At 36.8% G+C, this 23630-nt stretch overlaps 1 protein-coding gene and 1 pseudogene across 1 annotated transcript in view; one reads left to right on the top strand and one right to left on the bottom strand.

The window, feature by feature from the left end:
• Positions 1 to 23630, bottom strand: part of RCOR1 (REST corepressor 1) — a 121983-nt gene that overhangs the window by 31463 nt on the left and 66890 nt on the right. Inside the window, exon 3 of the mRNA XM_063090932.1 lies at positions 16459 to 16542. Within this exon, the coding sequence (XP_062947002.1) occupies positions 16459 to 16542 (84 nt within the window). The remainder of the gene's footprint in view (positions 1 to 16458; positions 16543 to 23630) is intronic.
• LOC134371777 (S-phase kinase-associated protein 1-like) lies at positions 21945 to 22410 on the top strand (annotated as a pseudogene).

The raw sequence follows: 23630 nt of genomic DNA, 5'->3' as shown, positions 1-23630 counted from the left end.
AGGGGAAACACTTCAGGAAATAGGGCTGGGCAAAGACTTTATGAATAAGACCCCAAAGCACAAACAACAAAAGAAAAAAATAAATAAATGGGATTATATCAAACTAAAAATCTTCTGTACAAACAATCAATAGAGTGAAAAAACAATGTATAGAATGGGAGAAAATATCTGCAAACTATACATGTGACATGGGATTAATTTCCAGAATATACAAACAACTACACAGTAAAAAAAAAAATAACCCAATTAAAAAATGGGCAAAGGAGCTGAACAGACATTTGTTGAAGGATGTGTTTTTGTTTTTTAACATGAGAATTAACTGGTGGTAGTAACAGTAGAACAGACTAACACAGTGGATACCAACTGCTGAAGCTGAGGTTGGATATAATATGTGCCATATTGCAAACAACAAGGTATTCTTACTAAGGCAGCCTTTAAAATCACACAACTTTCAGATTTCTATGGAGACCACCCTGGGGACTCAAACCTAAAGTAAAGAGAGAGCTGGCTGGTTAGCTGAGTTGGTTAGAGCACGGTACTGAAGCACCAAGGTCCAGGGTTCAACCCCTGTACTGGCCAGCTGCCAAAAAAATGAAATAAAATAAAGAAAAGAGAAAAAGAACTCTATCACAGGTACTTAAATGAAGTCACTTGGTGTGTCTACCAGGTAGTCTGAAGGTTGTGGAGAAATGAATTGATGCATAGGGAGCCTTATAACCTGTAAAAGAATTGCCATCTGATACCCATTAGCACATATACAATTTTTTATTCTTTTCATTGTTCCCAATGTCCAACATAGGATAGACAAACATCTGCTGAATGAATGCCAGGGGTGCTGTGATATGTACGTCACCCTAAAAGGTTTTCCGTCCAGCAAGGTAAAAGGCAGTACCTATTAGGTATGGGGTAAGAAAGACTCAGGTCCATTCCTGGCTATGTCTTTTAATAAAATGAGTTTGTACAGCAATGCCTGGCACACAGTAAGCACTGTATTTAGTGACTGTGTTACCTTTAGCAACTTCCTTGATCTTCCCAGGAATTAGCTCTCACTAGTAAAGCTGGGTTATTACCTAGCTGAGTAAACTTTGCCATAGTAGGCACTCCTTCTCTCTCTTCCTCCTCATGGAATGTTCTGGACTAGTGTTCACTCAGAATGTAGCCATCTGCACAAACAATGCTGTTGACAGGCCTTCTTTCTTTCCTGCCTTCCCACTCTATAAAATCCTCAGCTCTTGTTTTCTTCAATATCAGAGGGACATAAACACCTACCATAGTTTTTGAGAATCCAAGTGCCATTCCCTTCCTATTACCCACCCTACTCTTTTACAGAGTACAACAGTAGCTGCTGGTGGGGCAGTGGTGAAAATGAAAAGTGTGCATTTTTCAAAACCTCCCACGTGGTTTCCTTAAGCAAAGCAAAAACAAACTTTCAAGCTAAGAAAATAAAATCCGCTCCAATTGCCCTCATAAAAAACAAAGGGATGATCAGATGCTTAAGGTAGATGGATAAAAGATGAAACAGAACGAGGAGCAAGATTAATACAAGCTACCTGAGACAAACTGCTCTAAAACAAAACAGGGATCCTTGGGGACTTTTTCAATACTTTTGATCTCTGTAGCAGCGATACTAATCTAGATTCTGTACCTAAAAGATTAAAGGTTAACTAGAGTTAATCCTAATCTGAGAGTACGAAGCCGCTGTGGGCAGAGAATCACTAGCTGAAGTAAACTGTGATCACGATGATGAGCAAAGTCCATGCAGTTTAAGAAAATGCCAGGACACTTACAGGGCCTGGGCATTTGTACCCACCAGCCCTCCCCCATGCACACGGTCAGTACCAGGGAGTCCTCTGCATGCGAGAAGAAGTGGGACTGCCATATGCAGCTTAGTTGATATTCCAATCTGTCCGTCGGAAGCAGAAGAATCAGTCACTAAGTTAACTGTACTCTCCTTTAAAAACAATTCTATTACTGCATAATGTGCTATTTTTTAAAACTTGAAAATTCCAGGGCTGGCCGGTTGGTTACCTCAGCTGGTTAGAGCTTGGTGCTGATAACACCAAGGTCAAGGGTTTGGATCCCCGTATTGGCCAGCTGCAAAACAACAACAAAAACCTTAAAACTTCCCACTGAAATAACCAAGGAGAATGGTCTAATCTTAAATTATGTCAGATAAAGATGTGCATCACTCCAACTCCATAAGTATACCCAGCCTGTACAAACAAATGGTTTTTTTTTTTTTTTTTTTTTTTTTTAAGAGACAAGAACTCACCATTATGGAAAGCATAGGTAAATTTTTTTTTGTTTCATTTTTTTTGGTTAACATCACTTAAAAGTAGAGCGTGAGATCCTCATTCATCAAGAAAATTTATAAAATTCTTAAAGCCTAGTCAAACATTTACTGAACTACACTTAATACGTATAGAGCACTGTATTACACAGCAGGCCAAAATACAAAAGTGAAAATGAACCAACTTCCCAGGTAACAGAAAAGAGCATAAATCCATAAGTTAACAGTGTAGATATAGGACAGTATGCGAATGCAAAGTAGTCAGTAAATAATGATACTGATGATAAGAAAAGCTTTCTAGATTCGAGAGCTATACTGATTAAGTAAAAACAATAGTTAACATTTGAGAATTTGCTATGTGCCAGCCATCGCTCTAAGCTCTTTACAAGGATTATCTTTTTAACCCTCCCTGATAATTCTATTATCACTTCCATTTATAAGCGAAGAAACCAAGCCTCAGAGAAGTTAAGTAATTTGGCCAGGGTCACATAGCTAGCTGGTAAATGGCAGAATTAAGACTTGTATACACTCAAAGCATCTGATTCCAGAACCCAAGGCCTTAAATCTCTTTGTGCAATCCATTCTCTTAAGGAGAGGAGAGAGGGAGAAGGGCTTTTCAGAAAAGAATGTACAGGGAACTAAGCAAGGTGGATCAACATATTCTATGTAGCTTGAAGAGTTAAGAAAATAGAACCATGGTTGATGAAGGAAGTGACAGAAACTGAGGGTAAGAAACAGATGGATGCCTTGTGCTAAGCTTCGTTTGTTTCCATATTCATGTTTTAATCCAATGAACTAAATGCCCTTGGTACATTTAATTAGTAAGAGTCTCAAATTCAATTGCAAAAAAGGGGAAGAACGCAGATGAAAACTGCCACAGTAACCTTACCTCACCCTTCCCTCCCCTAAATACTGCAGAGATCCAGAACACCTTGTGATCTTGCATATTCTATGCAGAGCAATAGGCTGACACCATAAGGTGGGTTGAGGACAAAGCTAACAGCCTTAATAGAGTTTTTTAAAAAATTTATTATAACATTCGTAGTAGCATTAGGTATTGCAGAGGAAACATGACACTAATTTCTCTCGCATAACTCTAAGCATGCCAAAATTTTCTTTAAGAATATGATAACAAATATCGTGGCATCTCCTTTTATTATTAAAATAAGAAATGAGTTATCACTGTAACTCACTGAGAATAAAAAAGAAAAATGAGCTTAAATCCTTTAAGTAAAGCAATTATGCCACCTGGTGGGCAAAGACATCACTACAGTTAACATTTGAATGGTCCCTCTGAATATCTTCAGGTGGGAAAGAGGGCACAATAAACAAGATAAGCCACAGAGACTTTACCAAAGTATAATATAATCAACCAGTCCTTCCAAGCAGGTAATCAATTGCACTTTCTTTATAAAGATGGTATTTCCTAATGTACTATTGTAAAAATCCACTTTATAGAGTAAGTCCCCCACATTCCCCAGTAAATACCGCAAAATCCCACCCCGTCTCATAGACCATCTGATCTGGTAGAAAAAAAATATGAACACCCTAGTAGCCATACACGTTTAATGCAACTTCTGGCATCTAGTCTTCCTAACAGTGCCTCTACCTCCTCCCTCCACTTACTATGAATTTGTATGACTTCAGATCATTTCTACCACCCCACCCTCCATGCCTCTGTTTCCTTATCAGTATAAGAGTGGATTGACTATTAATCATGTTCAAAGTCTCTCCCAGAGCTGATATTTTATGAATAATTAAAAATGTTTTTAAATGTTAAATTTAAACTTTTTTGTATGCTGCATTAAAAAACTTTTTCCAATTAAAAAAGGGTAAGAGCATTCCTCTGCCCTTACCCCAGTACTCGTTTGTATATCTGTCCAGAAAATCATATGCAGAATCTCCCATCTTTAAAACCAATAAACACTAGAATGACATTCAGTTGTGATTAATCAACACAATATCCACCTTTCTCCTTAAAAATGCCCAAAGCAAACGTAAAGAACAAAATCAGCACAGTGACACTCTATCCCCCTTGAATCTCTTCCACCTTACTTCACTTGGCCCTAAGCAGGCAACTGTGCACTCAAAATAATCAATCTCATTTACTCTCATACACATTTAGCTTTGTACAATATGAGCTGAAAGAAGAAGCCATGATCAAAACATGGTCTGCGTCCCCTTGACTAAAGGTAACAAACCCTGACATTTAAACAACAAAACAAAACAAAACAAAACAAAACAAAACAAAACAAAACAAAACAAAACAAAACAAAGGCTGACGTTGCTGATTCACCCATCACCTCACTCACAGCCGACTACTGGAAGAGCCCTGGACCATGAATCAAAGTCCTTAGTTTCTACTGAGAACTTGCTGGCTGAACCCATTTCCTCAGCTAACAGAATAAGATATCCAGTTCTAATCCTTCACAAAGTATTAGGGGAGTCAAAATAAACAAATGTAAAGTATTATTAAAAATTAATTCCTTTATAAACATTTGTGAGATTCAACAAGAGGCAGGGGTGTAGTTCGCCACCACAGAATTGGCTTAGCAAGAGAAATCAAATCCAGTTCTTTTAACTCTATGAAAGCTGTGATCCAATTCAGTAGTTCCCCATCTTGACTGATCAGAATCATCTGATAAACTTCTTTAAAATAACGGCTCTTGGGTTCCACCCTGTTTTGTATATGTATGCATGTATACATGTATATGTTTATGGTATGCATATATATAAATATATAGGTATACTTTATGCATATAAGAGGGCACTTCAAAAGTTTGTGGAAAAGGGCCGGCTAGTGGCTCACCTGGAAGAGTGTGGTGCTGATAACACCAAGACCATGGGTTCGGATCCCTGTATAGGGATGGCCGTGGCTCACTTGGGAGAGCGTGGTGCTGACAACACCAAGTCAAGGGTTAAGATTCCCTTACCAGTCATCTTTAAAAAAAAAAAGTTCGTGGCAAGACAGAATTCAAAGATAATACGAATCTTTCCATGAACTTTTTGAAGTATCCTTGTATATAATTTTCTTAAAAAAAAAAAAAAAAAAAAAAAAAAAAACCATGCATAGAGAAAAACACACATATACCTAGGTCAATTTTCACAAAATGAATACACCCAGCTCAAGAAAAGAACCAACTGCACTCTAGATGTTCAACAGCTTGTTTTTATAATGCTCCCATGTGATTATCATGGGCCACTTTGTCCACTAGTGAATTAGAGCACAGTATTAATGAGTAAAGGGCATGGGTTTGAAAACATTCCCAACTTTAATATGATAAAAATCATCTCAACAAGCACAAAATTTTTAAGTTTTGGTAACAAAAAGATTATGAACCTATCAGAATCACAGAAACAAAAAGAAATGTGCTTTTTGTGTTACTACTACATAAATTGAGGTTTTTTAAATTCATCAATTTCAATCACACACACAAAAAACTTCCTGTCAGTGATCGAAGAGGCTCTTTTAAAAATTACTGATTTGGAGGCTGGCCAGCTAGCTCAGTTGGTTACAGCACAGTGTTGATAACACCAAGGTCAAGGGTTCAGATCCCCATACTGGTCAGCTGCCAAGAAAACAAGAAAAAATTACTGATTTCTTTTCTTTTCTTTTTTTATAAAAGATGACCGGTAAGGGGATCTTAACCCTTGACTTGGTGTTGTCAGCACCACGCTCTCCCAAGTGAGCCATGGGCCTGCCGGCCCTAAAAATTACTGATTTCAAGCCCACCTCCTGTTGAGGGGTGTGGCAAAGGGAGGAAGGAGGTGGTCATGTGGTCAGAAGAAGGATTTCAAAGTCTGCAAATCCTAGTAACTCCTTGTAGCTTGTATACAAATATGTCCTTTAACACTGCTTCTTCCAACATACTTATACATAACAGTCCTTCCCTCAGTACAAACCATCTAGATCCATCTACGGACAGGGGAGGAAGGCTCCTAAATGAGATTCAAATGACAGGGGAAACACAGAGGGAGGCTCTGCCACAACATGCTTTGGGACAGGCTACTTCCCCTCCCCCTGGGTTCTTAGCTCTGAAGACGGGGCTAAATCTCACTGTGACATAGGGGAAATATGAGGGACACGTGTGTTCAAAGGAGGCAGGTTTTTCCACTGTTAAGTGCTACCATTCACAATACCTTAATCTTGTGGGGTTTTTCTTCATCCAGTAAAGAAGCCCTCAATAAGCGCTACTATAGAAACAAAAGCTTTCGAAGTAAGTTGCAGCAGAGTGATATTTTATTGTAAAGTAACAAGTTTTACATTGAACTATTCTCCATTGATTCAACAAATCTTTCAGGCCTACTGTGTGCACAGTGTTGCTTCTATAGCCATGATTAAAACAGATAATTTCTGGCCTTATGGAACTCACAAGTCTGGCTGGAGAAATAATGACACAAATAACTCATTCCAATTGTCATAAGTGCCAGAAAAAAAGAACTATGAATGCATTTAACTGGGAAACCTGATCTGCAGAATCAAGGAGGACTTTCTTTTCTACTGAGAAAGGACATTATAAATTCCTGATTACTCACGTGTTATTTATAGTAGGAAAAAATAAAGTCTAAATGTTCAAGAATGGGACATGGTTAAACTAAGTAAGCTACAAGATAGGCTATTATTCAGGATCAAAACAGGTTAATTTTTAATCACAGGAAAATTAAAGTAGAAAAACTACATACAGTACAATACAATTTATGCTTAAAATCAGAGTGCACACAGCATTTAGAAAAGAATTAAATTTTAAGAGTGTTTATATCCACATGGTGGAATAAAGGAATTATAGACTACTTTTAATAATAAAAACAAGCTTACACGTATATACGTAATTTTTTCCTGAACCACTTGAGAGTAAGTTTCATGTATTCAGCTTGTTCTACCTGGAGACACCATCAGAAAAAAAAAAACAAAACCAATACATATCCAGCATGTGTTTTCTAAGAGTAGGTATATTCTCTTACTAAACACAGAACATAAAACTAAAAATTGAAACACTACTTTCATGTGCATCTGTATTCCAATCTGGAATTGGAATTGACCCCAAAATGTGCTTTATGTCTGCTGAAGAATTTTAAAGTAAATCCCAGTTAATACATGTCATCCCTACATAAATAATTTAAAATGTGGGCATATTTTTTATAATCAGAGTGCCATTATCACACCTAACAAAAATAGCAAGACACCTTGGTATGAGAAACAATGCTGTACTCACTAGACCGTCTAAAATGTAGAAGTCCAGCAATAGCAAGTATTGGAGAGGACGCTGAGCAAATAAATTTTGCATTTTACTGGTAGCAGTGTAAACCAGTTTGACCACTTTGGAAAATAATTTGGCACTGATCTTTCAGATCTGAGCATCTACATTCCAGACAGGCATCAAGAAATAGGTCAAAGAATGCTCCCAGTAGTAGTATTTGTAAAAGTCAAAACTGGAATCAAATGTCCACTGTCAACAGAAAGGATAAATAAATCATAACTGAAGAAAACAAATTTTTTTTAAGTTTAAAAGGATGAAGGTAAGACATATTAATATGATTTAAAGGGTGAAGTAGTTCTTTGTTTAATGGAAGGCTTCCACTACAGTTTCTAAATTCAGCTCATTCAGTCCTATGTCTGTTCTAGTAAGTTTTGCCCATTTTAGCTAACTCTAGAACACTTAAAAAAGAATAAGGATGATAAAAATAATATTCACACACTCAAAAAACTCACTTTAATCACAAACTTCAACCTCTTCTATAGCCACATATTTATAAAAAGCTGAAAACCAGGCCAATGTAGACTGATCCCATCCGTACTCCTGGCTCACACTCCAGTCAAAGAACTATCAGGCACGAATTTTAAGAACACTTCTCCTTCACAACTCACAATGAATTTATAATTTACCCAGGCAGTTTCCCTCTACACTGTAAGCTACACTTGGACAGGGACTTGTCAGATTGTCCCAGTGCCTACAGTGTTTGGTACACAGATAGTCACTCAAATAATTACTGAGTAAATAAATGGTCACCACAAGATGAGTGGCAAAGAAGAAAATGTTACAGGATTGCAGATGACCTAAATTGCAGAGCAAATAGCTGAAAGCCTGTATTTGCAAATCTCTAAACAGAAGAATCTCCACACACCCACCAACTTCTCATTCATTCAATAAGTATTTACTGTACACCTACCACATGCCAAGAGGGGATTGAAAGAGAATTAAATATTCCAAGTCCCTGCACTCAGTTTTACCACATAGTGGAGAGAGACATAAAATAAATAATACTATGTCAGGGGATGATAAGTGGAATGAAGGATATAAAGCTAGATGAGATGGTGAGTGGTTCCTATTTTATAAGTGTGGTCAGATAATGCTCTCTGACACAGTGACACTTAAGCAATAACCAGAAGTAACTGAAGGAGGGAGCCATGTGGACATCTGGGAGAAGAGTATTCTAGATGAAGGGAAGGAAGAAGGCCCTATGGAGGATATTTTGGATGAGTTCAAGAGGGCAGAAGTGGGGTCAGACTATGTACAGCCTTGCTGCAACTGCCTTTCAGTTTTAATTTACAGTGAACTGGAAAACCACTGGGATGTTCTGAAAAGAGACTCCTGACATTTACTATATATCTACATGAAAGTTTATAAAAACAAATATATAAATACACACATATATATATATATCTCATACACAATGTAGCCTTGAAAATAAGCACTGAAATGAAATGTCCTAATGCAGAAACAACTTTTGCATATGTTGCAGGTATAAAGAGGGTTCCTGTTCCAATAATGCTAAAACTTATATAAAAAATCCCTAATTTATCCTTGCCTTTTGATACAAGTTTAAATTCTATACATCTAGTATGTCACGTGTTTTTTCAGTTAATAGCCAGCTTTAAAAAAAAAGTCAGACTGTCTTTGGGACAGCTAATAATTTCTGTCTTTGTCTATTTTCACACAGAGAAGAGATCCATGCTTCTGTACCAGTTTTTCCTCATTTTTACAAAATAAAAAAACAAAATGCAGTCAAACACCTAAATAACTGCACAAGCACTTACTACACATAATTTATAAAACCCATAGTGCGTAAGCGAGCAAGACTATAGCTGAAAGTTACCTTGCTAAAATTCTACACCCAAGGCAACAGCAGCCCAGTCAGGAAAATCTGCTCCTTCAGGCAACTATCAACAGTGGGTATAACTGTACATGGGTTTCCCCTCTAGCTACAATTCGCCTTTTTAAATAAGCCCAACCTTTAAAAAACAAAAAAAATCAAACAACAAAAAGTTATCCTCAGACTATTTCCTTTCCGAACCTACGCTTTTCCCTATGACTCCCAAGGCCATGGTTTTACATTATATTTAACCACACTTGCTTTGGTAAACATTTTTATTTCACATAAGTCAGTAAAAAGGACCAGACTGAGCCTAATATCTGATACATTCAAAGAAGAGAAGACTACCTGGTTTTTCTTTTGTTTTTCTTAAAAAAAAAAACTTTTTGAGATTTCTTGTTCTTACTCTGCCCACTTGATTTTGCTAATCTTCAACCACTTATGAAGTCCAAATCTTGTGTGGGTCGACATGCAAGCATAGGGACAAGAGGTATATGTAAAAAGTACACTGTACAGTACAGCAGCATCCCCAAGAACAGATGAGGTGATGTCCTAAAGCCATTAGGTGCAAGGTGGGCACCTGCAGTGCAGACCAAATGGGATAAAGAGGGAGTCCTCAAGGGAAGGCAGCCTGGAATGAGTTAAGGGGTATGACCAGAGGTGGGTGTGGAATCCATGCAGACGGCAGGTGCATAGTATCACAATAGGGACTAGGGAGAAATGACATATATCACAGAAACATAGAGCCTCATAAGTATGTTCAGTAGAAATGTGTGGAATAAATGAAGGAACAGCACCTATACTGAATAGTATTTAATAGTTTTTACAGGCATGTTAAAGGCTACCTGGACCACCCACCTAGCCCCACAATCCTACGATCTCCATCTCCTTTGAGACAGTTCAGATGCTCCTGACACCGCTGATCTAACTTTCTGACCTCCATCACATTTCCCTTTAGCAGCACTGGCCTGGTGAAGATCATCAACTTCTCTCACCTGGAACTGCATCAACACACGCTGCCTCTAGTCCCTACTCTTCTCTGGACGACAAGGCTGTCAGGAACTTTCTCATAGAAATCATACCACTTCTAGCTAAAAATCCTTCAAGGGATCTTCATCCTTTAAGAAGCCTGCCTTTCCAGTTTCACCACTTCTCACTTCCCAAGGACAACATTTGTCATAGCCAGGCATGTCAGTGACAAGTAAAGGACTAGATTTCCTCCCAAACCTTTGTGCCTTTGCAAATGCAAATGCTGCCATTTCTTCTGTCTAGAGTGCACTTGTGCCCCTTGTCCAGCCAGCGGACTTCTAGTCACGCTTTGACATTTGTCTCAAATGTCAAGCATCTCCAACGCTTTCCTTGTTTCTACCCAGGAAAAGCTAGCACCTTCTGCTGAGTCCCACAGGGAACATCACAACACTGAATAGTATATAGGAGACGCTTGATGCTACGATAACGGAAGAGTCAACTGTCCTCAAATGTTGCAATCAGTGGACATTTTTTCAGTTTCTCTTGTCTGCCACCCTCCAGATTCCACCACATAATGGCAGATTGTTTTTACTTCCTTCAGTACTTTGCCCCTAAATCTCTTGTCATTATTTCATCAAGTAATTTTCCATGATCATTTAATATAATACTATTTAAACTCTATTGTTCTCATCTATGCTGCTGGAAATTGTTCACATTTCCTCTACATGAAATGTGTCTCTCCGAGGCACATTTTCTAGGCATACCCCATAGGTAGTATCTACCATTAAATGAGTTTTACTTAGACACAGCCCAAACCAACTAGTGTAATATTAGTAATGTTTTAAGTATTTAATTATAGTTTATTAAATGAAGCAGCAAATGAAGGCAGACAGGGGTAGTAAATACACTCTGGAGACCGGAGATCTAAGCCCAAACTTGGCTACTAACTAGCTGGGGGATCTTAAACATTTGACTTAACTTCTCTAGACCTCAGTTTTTGCTTTTTAAAAAAGAACATTTAGACTAGAGAAAATACATATAAATTACTTGCTCACATGTTCACTTTCCCTTTCCCCTTCCATTAGAATACAAGTTTCCTGAATCCCTCACTACTAGCACACTATCAGGCACACAAGCTGTTCAATAAAAATGTGAATGGAAATCAGTTCTCACAAAAAACCCTCAAATTCAATCCAACCCCAATTGAGATACCATTGGAAAGAACTTGATAATAACACAAGTCTAAGACTGACCTAAAAAAATAAATACATGAGTCAAGAACACTGAAAGGAATGAAAATAATACTAAGGCAGGAAAAAACAGAACAATGAAACAAAATCAGGAGTGCAGACACAGACCAAAGTACATATATACAAACACAAGTGAAGAAAAATAAATTTAATAATTCCAGAAAGAACAATGGTGTAAATAAAGAGGGGAAGACAGAAGAAAACATTGGTGTGTGTGTGTGTGTGTGTGTGTGTGTGTGTGTGCACATACAGTCTTTTTTGGGAGGCCAGGGAGTGCTTTTTCAGCATGACAGTACACAAGATAAACTGTGGTACATCTAGACAATGGTATACTATTCAGTACTAAAAAGAAATGAACGATCACGCCATGAAAAGACATGGAGGAACCTTAAATACATACTAAGTGAAAGAAGCCAATATGAAAAGGCTACATACTATATGATTCCAACTGTATGACATTCTGGAATAGGCAAAACTAGGGAGACAGTAAGACCAGTGGTTGCCAGGGGTTAGGAGGGAGAGAGGGATGAACAGGCAGAGCAAAGGATTTTTAGGGTAGTGAAATTATTCTGTATGATACTACAATTAATGGTGCACATGTAATTATACATTTGTCAAAACCCTTAGAACATCCAACACAAGAATGAACCCTCATGTAAGCAGTACATGATAAGCTTTGAATGATAATAAAGTGTCAATGAAGGTTCATCGATTGTAACAAACATATCCTCTGATGGACTCAGGTGCAGGATGTTCAGGATGCTGAAGGATGTTGACAGTGGGGGCTGTGGGTATCTGGCAGCAGAGGTATATGGGTACTCTCTATAATTTCTGCTCAATTTGGCTGTGAACCTAAAACTGCTCTTAAAAATAAAGTCTATTCTCCGGGCTCCTGAATCGGATTGGTGGGGGTCCAAAGGCCTCAGCCACACACACACACACACCCCTCCCCTGCCGACATCTGCATCCAGCCCAGCGATGACTACCAGGCAGCCACCAGAAGGCCCCTGGGCTCCCCTGGCAGAATGAGCAGGGTGCCATGGGCCTTGACCATGCCCCCGCTTCTTCCTCCTGTTCCCATTTTATCCCCCTCCCCTTTCCCCTCTCCTGCTCCCTCCCAACTGCTCCACAACATCATAGAATATAAAGAAAATAATAATAATAAAAAATTTTTTAAAAAGAGCAGATTTTAAGGGGAAATAAAAATAAAGTGATATTTTCATGCAAAGATAATTATGATTGTTCCATGAGTACATACTGACTATAAGAAAAATAATAAAATAAAATATAGTTTGATTAAAAAAAGAAAAGAAAAAATGATATATTTGCCCATTAACCTAGGAATTCTGTTTCTAGAGATTTATACTAAATAAATAAGAATGTTCACTATGGCTTTTTTAAAGAGAGAGAAAAAAAGAACTGAAAGATTCTGAATATTCATCAATAGGTAATTTTGTTTAAAATAAAGATTAAACTATGGTATATTCATAGTTGTTACAGTCAAAAATGAGGTAACTATAGATGTACTGAGATGGAACAAAGTCCCATATATATTTTTAAGAGAAAATAATACAGCTCATATGTTGTGACAAAATTTATACATTTATTAATATGCATAAAAACATTAGGGAAAGCATATACATTGTAAATAATGGCTATGGAAGGACTTTCACAATCTATATTATGTATTACGTATTGTTTAAATTTTCTACAATAGCATTTATTTTTATACCCACGAAATTTTAAAAACTTTTAGTAACCCTAAGAGGCAGAGCTCTAAACAGCCACTTTGTACAAGGATAAGCCAGGAATCTACAGAAATCTTTACACATAATTACTGGATATCTACTAGAAATGTATACATGTCCTAAATCTCCTATTTCTACCTAAAGTCAGAATCAATGTTGGACAACCAAGACTTCCACATTCTTTCAAAATAAAGAAAGGCAAGTAGAAAATACTTCTTTTTGGCCTACATATTGGGGAGGAGGAGAGTTGAAGGAAAAATGATAGATGACAAAGAGAAAAAATTTTGTATACTTGTTTGCATTAACACTAGAATTACATGTTTTTTTTCCTTTTTGGCAGTTGGCTGGTAAGGGGATCCCTACCCTGACCTTGGTGTCATCAGCACCATGCTCTAACTAAGTGAGCTAACCAGCCAGCCCTATTACATTTTAAGTCTTATGTAGGACTAGACTAGTAGTCAAGGACTATGATTCCCAGAGCTCCACAAATGGTAACCTACTCAGAGGAACGTAACTCACACCAAAGAACCACACTATGTTCACATTCTCTTACTTGAATGATGAAGCAAATTCTCTACAACACACAATTCCATTCCTAGGAATACAACTTAAGAAAATACTGAAAACAAAACAAAGCGCTATGATTCAGTCTTTCACTGTAGGCTTCTTCTACAATAGCAACAAATTAGGAAAAATACCTTAATTTTCAAAAGAGGAACAGTTAAATACACTGATATATCCATATCATGTAATACTGCACAGTTAACTAAAATATTTACAAGGGGTTTTAACAACATGGAAATGCTTAGGTCAATGCTCACAAAGACAACAGACACACACACCATATCATTGTCTCACTTACATAAATATGCACAGGAAGAAAGATTAGAAGATATACCCCAAAATGGTTAACAGTTATCTCTAGCTGATGAAATAATGGGTGAGTTCTCTCTTCTTTTTACTTTTCTATGACTTCTGAACCTTCAGCAATATATGTTACTTTTAGACTGGTTTTTAAAATTTTAACTTTTAAACAATACAGGCAGGGCTTACAGTAAAACTGCAAATCTATTTTAGGCAACACCGCCCTTTTAAAACTTATTAACTTTCCATATTCTTTTCTTTTCTTCTAGATCTTGGAAAAATAAGATAATATTAAAATTAAACTCTGACTCCAAAGAGTCCAATAGGTAATACAATAAATAAAAGATACTAATACAATCTAAACAACCATCTTTGAACTGTGGAATGCCATCTGTACAATGGGTACAAAAACTTCAACTTGGATTGTGAAGACTGAATAATATGGGAGGATGGATGTACTATGCTCAGCATAAAGGCTCAACAAATGCTCACTATTCTTAATAGTCATACAATGTAAGATGTGACCAACTGAAAATATATCCAGAAAGGCAACAGAAAATGAAAAAAGACCCAAAAAACCACCTGAAACACACCTGAATTAACAGGCAGGTTTAACTTGGGTTCAGACAGTAAAGGAGATAGGATGACTGTATATCTAAGACTCAGATGGAAGCAGACTTATTTAGCAGAGTTGGAGGAAAAAAAGCTTTACAAATTACAGAGAGGCAAATTTTCAGTCTCAGTGAGAAAGAACAACATGTTCAAAAATGGAATAGACTGCTTTTGTAAGTCACTGCAAGTGCTCAAAGGGGGAAAAAAATCAAGAAATACTTTAAAAGGTCTTTCTGACCATGGTAAAGGCATCAGAAATGCCAATAATTTTTCTCTGCTATTCTGTTCTCCATTATAAACTCAAAACAGCAGCCTGCTGAAGGTAAAATTAAGATACTCTTTTTTAAAAAATCAGATTGGACAGAGAAGAGTATTTTATATTGCTAAATTTAAAATTTCTAAGAGTAGTTAAGGGAGCTGGCCAGTTAACTCAGTTGACTAGGGCACAGTGTTATAACACCAAGGTCAAGGGTTCAGATCCCCAGACCAACCAGCAGCCAAAAAAAAAAAAGAATAGTTGGATTTCCCATGCTCCACAGAGGATACTATACAAAAAAAGGGATCCTTCTGGGTCAAAATTAAACATGTTTCTTTATCATATAAGCTCTTAGCACCGTCAATATGCTAATACAGGTTTTGAATATTCAAGAGGATACAGAATATGCATTATCTCTCTGATTCAGCCTCTTAACACCTATTTCAGTACTGCGAAATATAATTTGGGAAATCCTGACCGAAGTCTAAGAATTCCACCAGCCTTTACTCACAATTTAACAGATTTCTTATGTTTTAGAGCAATGATTATTGACCTATTTTTGTCAAAAACCCCTTTGAGAATCCAACGTCCTTTTCTCCAGAGAGGGCACATTATACCAAAAACTTCTCATGTGATTACCTAGTTAACAAACTCCCATAAATGACATCCATGGACCACCCCCAACTGAAAAATTCTCAAAAAGGGGATTTAGTTTGCCTTCTCTCTTTTAAGTTATGAAGAAAATAAAAACTTTGAAAATGGTGAAGACATGATAATATATCAGATATAAAATTAACCTTACATGGTATTATTTGAGCAGAAGGGACAGAAAATATAATTAATATTATTAATGGCCATAGAACCCCTACCCCCACAAAAGAAAATCCAGTGTAGCTCAGAATATTTACCCTAATAAAATTTTAAACACTGTCAAATAGTCAATTCAAAAGTTTTACTTTCATCTAGGCTGAAGTCTTACATTATAAGGCCTATTTCCAATAACATACGTTTGCCCTTTGTAATCCATCTAATTAATTAAAACTTGTTCAACTCTTTGTCTTTATCAATCTATAAATTCCCAGCTGAGGGAGTTATACACTGCTTATTATTTTCTTTCCACTCTGAGTCTTTTCTACTAGTTACTTCAGTATTAGCTTCTAGCACTTTGAAAAACATGGAAGATTATGAAACCACAGGTTAGGAATCTTTAAATTACTATGACAGGCCACAGTGAAGAAATACTTTCAAACTCTTCAAGTTACCTACTCAAAAATGTAAAAGAACTATAATATATGTAGAGACTTTTAGCTACAAATGTGCCTTTAAAACCTTACACTGAATTAGAAAGGTGGAAAATAAAGGTGCTACAGAACTTACGTTTTGCCTCTGACAGATTCTGATTAGGTGACCAGACCAACATGCCAAGATTGTCTCGTTCTTGACTGCGTCTTGCTAGTTTGGCTTGGTGGAAAGAAAAAAGAAAATTCTTATTATAATTTAACAAGCAATAAAGTCTTTAAGCCTCAGAACATGATGACATTACCCAACCTTCACCTAAACCCGCCCCAATGGAACCCCCACACACAGTGTAGGAAACTTAAGGATGGGGGGAAGGGGCACTAAGAATTCTGCTGAAACCTTTCTACTTCCAAGTCCCTTCCTACTTTATTTTACATGCAAGTATTATTGCCATCTGTTAGGTGAGGAAACAAAATCATTTGGCAAACAGGAGGCATAGCCAGGAATGAACTCAGGCAGAGAGGCCACTGTGACCAAGGGTTTGAGCACTATGCTATGCTACGCTGCTCTGCTTTCAGACATGAGCATCCAAAAAGGAAGACACATGCAGCAAACTGCTCAAAGATTCTTTTAAAATGTGATATGTGCTTTGAACACTCAACCCTTCTCTGCTAGAGTAACTTTTTAGTGACTTGTCAATAGTAATCCAAAGATTCTTTTAACAGCTTTATTAAAAAATAACCATTAAAAAATTTTAACCTGAAAGGAAACTTCTGAAGTGCATTCAAATTCCTCAAATTTGTGATTCAAAATAGTAGGCCAAAAGGTTTACAAGCACCAGGTATTGAGGTGACATGCAGAAATGGATTAACTGCAAGCAACAGTCATATATTACAACAGAGACATTTAAAACGCTATCTTGAAAAGGTAACAAAAGACTCAAGAGACAAGAGGTTCACTAACCATGTCTTTATACTGGTTAGGCCCAAACTCATTCATTCTAAAGGCTATTTTGGCTTTTTATTTTTTATTTTCTTTAAAAAAACTCTTCTGAAAATATGATGAAAGTTATAAGCCCCACTCTCCAGAAAAAACGCACCAAAATACATATGTTTGTATGTACACACACACGCACACGCGCACACACACACACACACACACGCGCACGCACACGCACGCACGCACACTAAACAAAACTTTAGGAAATTCATAAAATCTGGCTTAAGAATTCCTCTTTTAATGAAAGTGCCATATTTCTAATATTAAATTTTTTTTCTATCAATGTGTTCTAGGTTTTCACAAAAAATAAATTTCTACACTTTTGTTAAAACCTGGAGGGAAGTTACTTTAAAGAAAAATGATGGAATAGTGGAAGGGAGAGACCCAAAATATGAACACCATGAATTAGGCAAGATTAAAAGGTGAATTTATTTGATAGGTGGAAACAGGGTGTAAAGTATGAGGAAAAAGGAATATGCCCCCCCCCAAAAAAACTATATGAGGGTGACAACCTTTGAGTATACCTTTTTATATAGTTCTAACTTTTAGAAATATGTTAATCCTACATACAATCTAAAAATAAAACTTAGTCAACAATGGTGTGTGCAGAGAGACCCTAAATGGAATACAAAGACAAATGTCCTGCTGTATTTCCAATAAAAACCAAAAGTCAAAACAGAAATGAAAGGCATCCACACTAGAAAGGTCGAGTTAAAACTTTCTTTATTCAGACACCATATTCGTCTGTACAGGAAGTCTACAGAATCTAGAAAATGCTACTAGAATAAATGAGTTTGGCAAGGATGCAGAAAACAAGAAAAATCAACTATTTCTATATACCAGCACTAATAGTCAAAATCGAAATTAAAAATTATCAATTAAAATAGCACCAACAAGTCTGAAATACTTAGGAATAAATCTGGTAAAATGTGTTTACTGAATACTAGAAAACGCTGCTGAAAGAAACTAAACAAGATCTAAGTAAATGGAGAGACATACCATGTATATAGATCAAAAGACTCAATATTATTAAGATAGCATTCTCCCCAAACTGCTCTACGAATTCAGTGCCATCCCAATCAAAATCCTGGGCTGGCTGGTTCAAATAGTGTGTTACAACACCAAGGTCAAGGGTTCAGAGCCCCATACTGGCGAGCTGCCAAAAAAAAAAAAAAAAAAAAAAAAATCCCAGTATGCTCTTTTTCAATAATTGATAGACATTCTAAAATTCATAAAGGAATGTGAAGCGCCTAAAACAGCCAAAACAATTTTGAAAAATAACAAAGTTGGAGGAAGATTCAGTAATCCAGAAAGTGTGGTACTGTCACAAAGACAGAAATAAATGGAATAGAACAGAGTCCAAAAATAGAAGCACAAATATAATAGGGTTAATCAATTTTTCCATAAAAGTGCAAAGGAAAATGAAACAGAAAAATAATCTTTTCAACAAATGATACAGGAACAAATGGAATATCACATGCAAAAAAAAAAAAAAAAAAAAGAACAAATTAACTTGGATCCTTACCTTGAAATTAACTCAAAATGGATGACAGAAATAAATGTTCTGTCAAAAAGCAAAAATTATAAAACTTCCAGAAAACATGAGAAAAATTTTTTGACCTTGGGCTAGAAAAGGAGATCTTAGATACAACACCAAAAGGACCATCCACGAAAAAAAAAAAATTCATAAGTTGGACTCCATCCAAAATAAAAACTTCTGCTCTCCTAGCGACATGATTAAAGAAATGAAAAGTCAAGCCAGAGACTGAAAGAAAAGAATTACAAATAACATATCTAACAAAGACTTGTATTTAGAGTATATATTTTTAAAACTCTCAAAATTTAGCAATAGGAAATAATAACCCAATTTTTAAAAAGTGGGCAAAAGATTTGAATAGGTGCTTGTCTTACATTTTGTGCCACTAAAACACAATAACCTAGAATATGTCTAAGATCAAGACACCAGAAGGTTTGATGTCTAGTAAGGGCCTGGTCCCCGCTTCCAAATGGCTCCATGAACGCTTCATCCTCTGGAGGGCAAAGGGCTAAGAGAGAGCACATTCCATTTTATTAAGGCATTAAACCCACCATGAGGGTGGAATCCTCATGGCCTAATCATCTCTTAATTGGCTATAAAATTTCAACATGAGTTTTGGAGGGGACATTCAAACTATAACACCATGTCACCAAAGAAGGTACAAGGATAGCAAATAAACACATTAAAAGATGTTCAAAATCATTACTCATTAGTCATCAGAGAAAGGCAAATTAAAACCACACAAGATGGGCCGGCCTATGGCTCACTTGGGAGAGTGTGGTGCTGATAACAACAAGGCCGCAGGTTGAATTCCCTATATAGGGATGGCTGGTTGGCTCGCTTGGGAGAGCATGGTGCTGACAACACCTTTAAAAGACGAGGCTGGCCAGTTAGCTCAGTTGGTTAAAGCACAGTGTTGGTAACACCAAGGTCAAGGGTTCAAATCCCCTTACCGCTAGCTGCCAAAAAAAAAAAGAGAGAGGGAGAGAGACTGACAATACCAAGGTTTGGTGATAATAGGGAAGAATTGGAACTCTCAAGTACTGTTAGTGGGCATATGAAATGGTACTATTACTTTGGGGGAAAAAATCTAGCAGTTTCCTAACATTGTGGTATATCCATGCAATAGAATGTAACAGCAATAAAAAGGAATCAACTATTTAAACACACAACCACATGAATGAACCTTGAAATAATTATGCTGAATGAAAGAGTTACTAATACAGAAAGGAGAAGTCTAGAAAGAATTCTATGGTACAGGATAGGAACTAATGGTAACAGCATTAAGTCATAGTTTTCAATATAAACAGAACTATAGATATGTGCATACATGCATGCACACATACATACATACATTTATTTCCCAGCTCTGTCCACTGAGAAGGCTTTGATGCAATGACCACTTAGCAACAATGAGCACATTAGCTCCCAGATGTAGTTTTTAAAAAACATTCTCAATAAAAGAAAATAGGGCTCCTTGGAGAAGTGGTTGATCTCAGTGTTAAGATGGGAAATTGAAAGATGTCCCTGAAATAACTTGTTACGCCAAAAAGTAAGAAACTGTTCAAAGATTGACTGGACTTATCTTCCACTGGCCAAAGATGGAACAATTTGAGCAACAAAATAAATGACAGTAATAAAATAACCATCTATATGTCCATTCTGATACAGACAAAATGATAGATAAATGGAGGAGAGAAGGGAAGGCAAAGAGACCAAAATAGCCAGAACAAAGTTGGAAGATACAGTACTCTATTTTAAAGGCTTACTACCTAGAGGCACAGTATTCAATGCAAAAGGATAGACATATAGATCAATGGAACAGAAGACAGTGCAGAAACGGACCCATTTGGTCCACTGATTCGTAACAGAGGTGCAAAAGCAACTCAATGGAGAAAGGGTGCTCTTTTGTATTTATAACAATTGTGCCTCTATATGCAAAACAAGTGAACCTCAATCTATACCTCACACCTTGAAATATTAATTCAAAATGGATGTTATATATAAACATAAAACCTGAAACTACAAAACTTAGGAAAACACATGAAAAAATTTTCATAAACTTAGTTTAGGAAAAGAGTTCTTAGATATGACATCAAAAGCATAATCCATGAAAGAAAAAAAATGGTAAATTGTGATTAATCCAAAATTTAAAAATTTTGCTCTGCAAAAGACACTGCTGAGATATACTGCAGAATGTGAGACAACATGTGCAAATTGCACATTCAAAAGTCTTTTGTCCAGAATCTATAAAAAAGTTCCAAACTCGAAATAAGAAAATAGCCCAATTTTTAAAAAATGGGCAAAAGATTTGAACAGTCACTTCACCAAAGTACGTATACAGATGGCATATCACATCAAAAGATGGTCGACTGCATTAGCTATTAAGGAAAAGTAAATTAAAGCCATGATGAGAAACAACTATATACCTATCAGAATGTCTAAAATAAAAGACAGACAATGCCAAGAATGGAGAAAAATGAAGAATAACTGAAACTCTCACACACTGCTGGTGTGAATGCAAAATGATAAGGAAAAGGCCAGCCTGTGGCTCACTTGGGAGAGTGTGGTGCTGATAACACTAAGGCCATGGGTTCGGATCCCTACACAGGGATAGCTCCTTAGCTCACTTGGGAGAGCGTGGTGCTGACAACACCATGTCAAGGGTTAAGATCCCCTTACTGGTCCATCTACTTTATTTAAAAAAAAAAAAAAAAAAAAAAGATAAGGTAAATGAATAAACAAACTGGTTCATCCACACATTGGAATAGTACACAACAATAAAAATAAAGGAACCATTGATACATGCAACAACATGGATTATTTCCAAAGCATTACACTGGATGAAAGAAGCCAGTGTCAAAAGGTTACTTACTGTCCATTTACATGACATTCTGAAAAAGGCAAAAACTACTGGGACATAGAATGGATCAAAGGTTTCCAGGGGATAGGAGTGGGAGAAGGGTTAAGAAAAGGATGAGGTAGAGTGGCCTTGTCCTCCATCCTTCTCTTCTGCTTGTGCTGACACTACCCCAGTCTTGTCAGCATCTGGCCCCTTGTCTCTTTGTGACCAAACACCTCACCTTCAATTAAGTGGCAGAGTTCTGATGGACAGACATTTGAAGTTGATGTGGAAAATGCCAAACAATCAGTGACTATCAAGACCATGCTGGAAGATTTGGGAATGGATGATGAAGATGACCCAGTTCTCTGACCAAATGTTAATGCAGTAGTATTTTAAAAGGTCATTCAGTAGTGCACCCACATGGATGACCCTCCTCCTCCTCCTGAGGATGATGAGAACAAAGAAAAATGAACAGATGATATCCTTGTGTAGGACCAAGAATTCCTGGAAGTTGACCAAGGGACGCTTTTTTGAACTTATTCTGGCTGCAAACTACTCACACATAGGTTTGCTTGATGTTACATGCAACACTGTTGCCAATATGATCAAGGGGAAAACTCCTGAGGAGATCCGCGAGACCTTCAGTATCAAAAATGATGAAGAGGAAGCTCAGGTACTCAGAGAACCAGTGGTGCAATGTTGTGCCTGACACTGTAACACCATGAGGACTGTTCCAAATACTAGTTGCACTGCTGTTTATCACTGTTACTATCAAACGGTGGACAAATGCAGCAGCAAGTCAACTGTATCAACAGAATATTGTCCTCAGTGCACATGTAGTTTGAGTACAAGATTCCAAACTTGTGGCTGAGTTTCTTCTAGTATGATTGAAAGTTTCTTTTTTCTTAGCTCTGAATAAAATTGATCTGTGGGTTCTCTATACAAAGTAGCATTTGGGGCTTTCCCTCTTTTTGTAAAGTGATTTCTGCCTAGTTTATTGTCCAGTTAATTTTAGTAACCTTTTAAAAGTTGGCATTGCAAATAAAACTACTTGCGAAAAGTTTTCTGAAACGAAATTAATAAAATATCACCTTTATTCATGGGTTGAAAACTGGAAAAAGGCAACCTGAAGCAAATGTTCTGAGTGGGGTCATTAGGATGTCTTCCAGCCTCCTAGAGTTAAGAAGTACCACTGATAATTGATTAGCCTGTATGTAGCAGGACTGCCTTAAGTGGGTCTGAGGACTTGTTTTATTTTTAATCCTCTCAGCTCTGAATATATCGCCTAGGAACTCAGTTACTACCTAGTTTGTGAGGGTTTTTTTTCCGCAGGGGTGGGGTAATATAGCGAGACAGTTTGTTAGTTTTTCAATTAAAAAAGACACTTAACACACGTGGTATGTCATTTTTTTATAATTGGTTCAAACGTGCGGAAAGCTATTCACATTACTTGCAGGTAGAAAATAATTTAACCTTTAACATTAAAATATATGGCAAAACCCAGAAAAAAATCCATCATAAATGCAAGATACCTTCAAAAAAAGTAAGTTATATGGTACGTGTTTTAAAAAAAAGTATGAAGTAGTTTTTTGAGGAGATGGAACTGTTCTGTATCCCAGTTGTGGTGATGGTTACATATAAATTTATTATCACTGAGAGATATTTCCATAAAAATGTCAATTTTGCTACATGTAAATTGAAAAATATAAACACAATGAAACAACACAATGCCATTAATTTCTGGACATAGACTGAGTCTAGAGAAGGTGCTAACTCCAAGGCTGCTGTCTTTGTCTGAAGTTGATGACCAGGTGTTAAAGTCCTTAAAAAATAAACCCAGACCTACCTGGAATAATCAGAATTACAAGTAAACTGAAATTACCTACTGCCATCAAAGAGAGAAAGAAAGGGATTCACAACACTAGTGGA

The sequence above is a fragment of the Cynocephalus volans genome, chromosome 3 (genome assembly GCF_027409185.1).
Source record: "Cynocephalus volans isolate mCynVol1 chromosome 3, mCynVol1.pri, whole genome shotgun sequence".
Taxonomy (NCBI): Eukaryota; Metazoa; Chordata; class Mammalia; order Dermoptera; family Cynocephalidae; genus Cynocephalus; species Cynocephalus volans.
The sequence above is the reverse complement of the archived record's forward strand: the minus strand, read 5'-3'. Positions and strand labels throughout refer to the sequence as shown.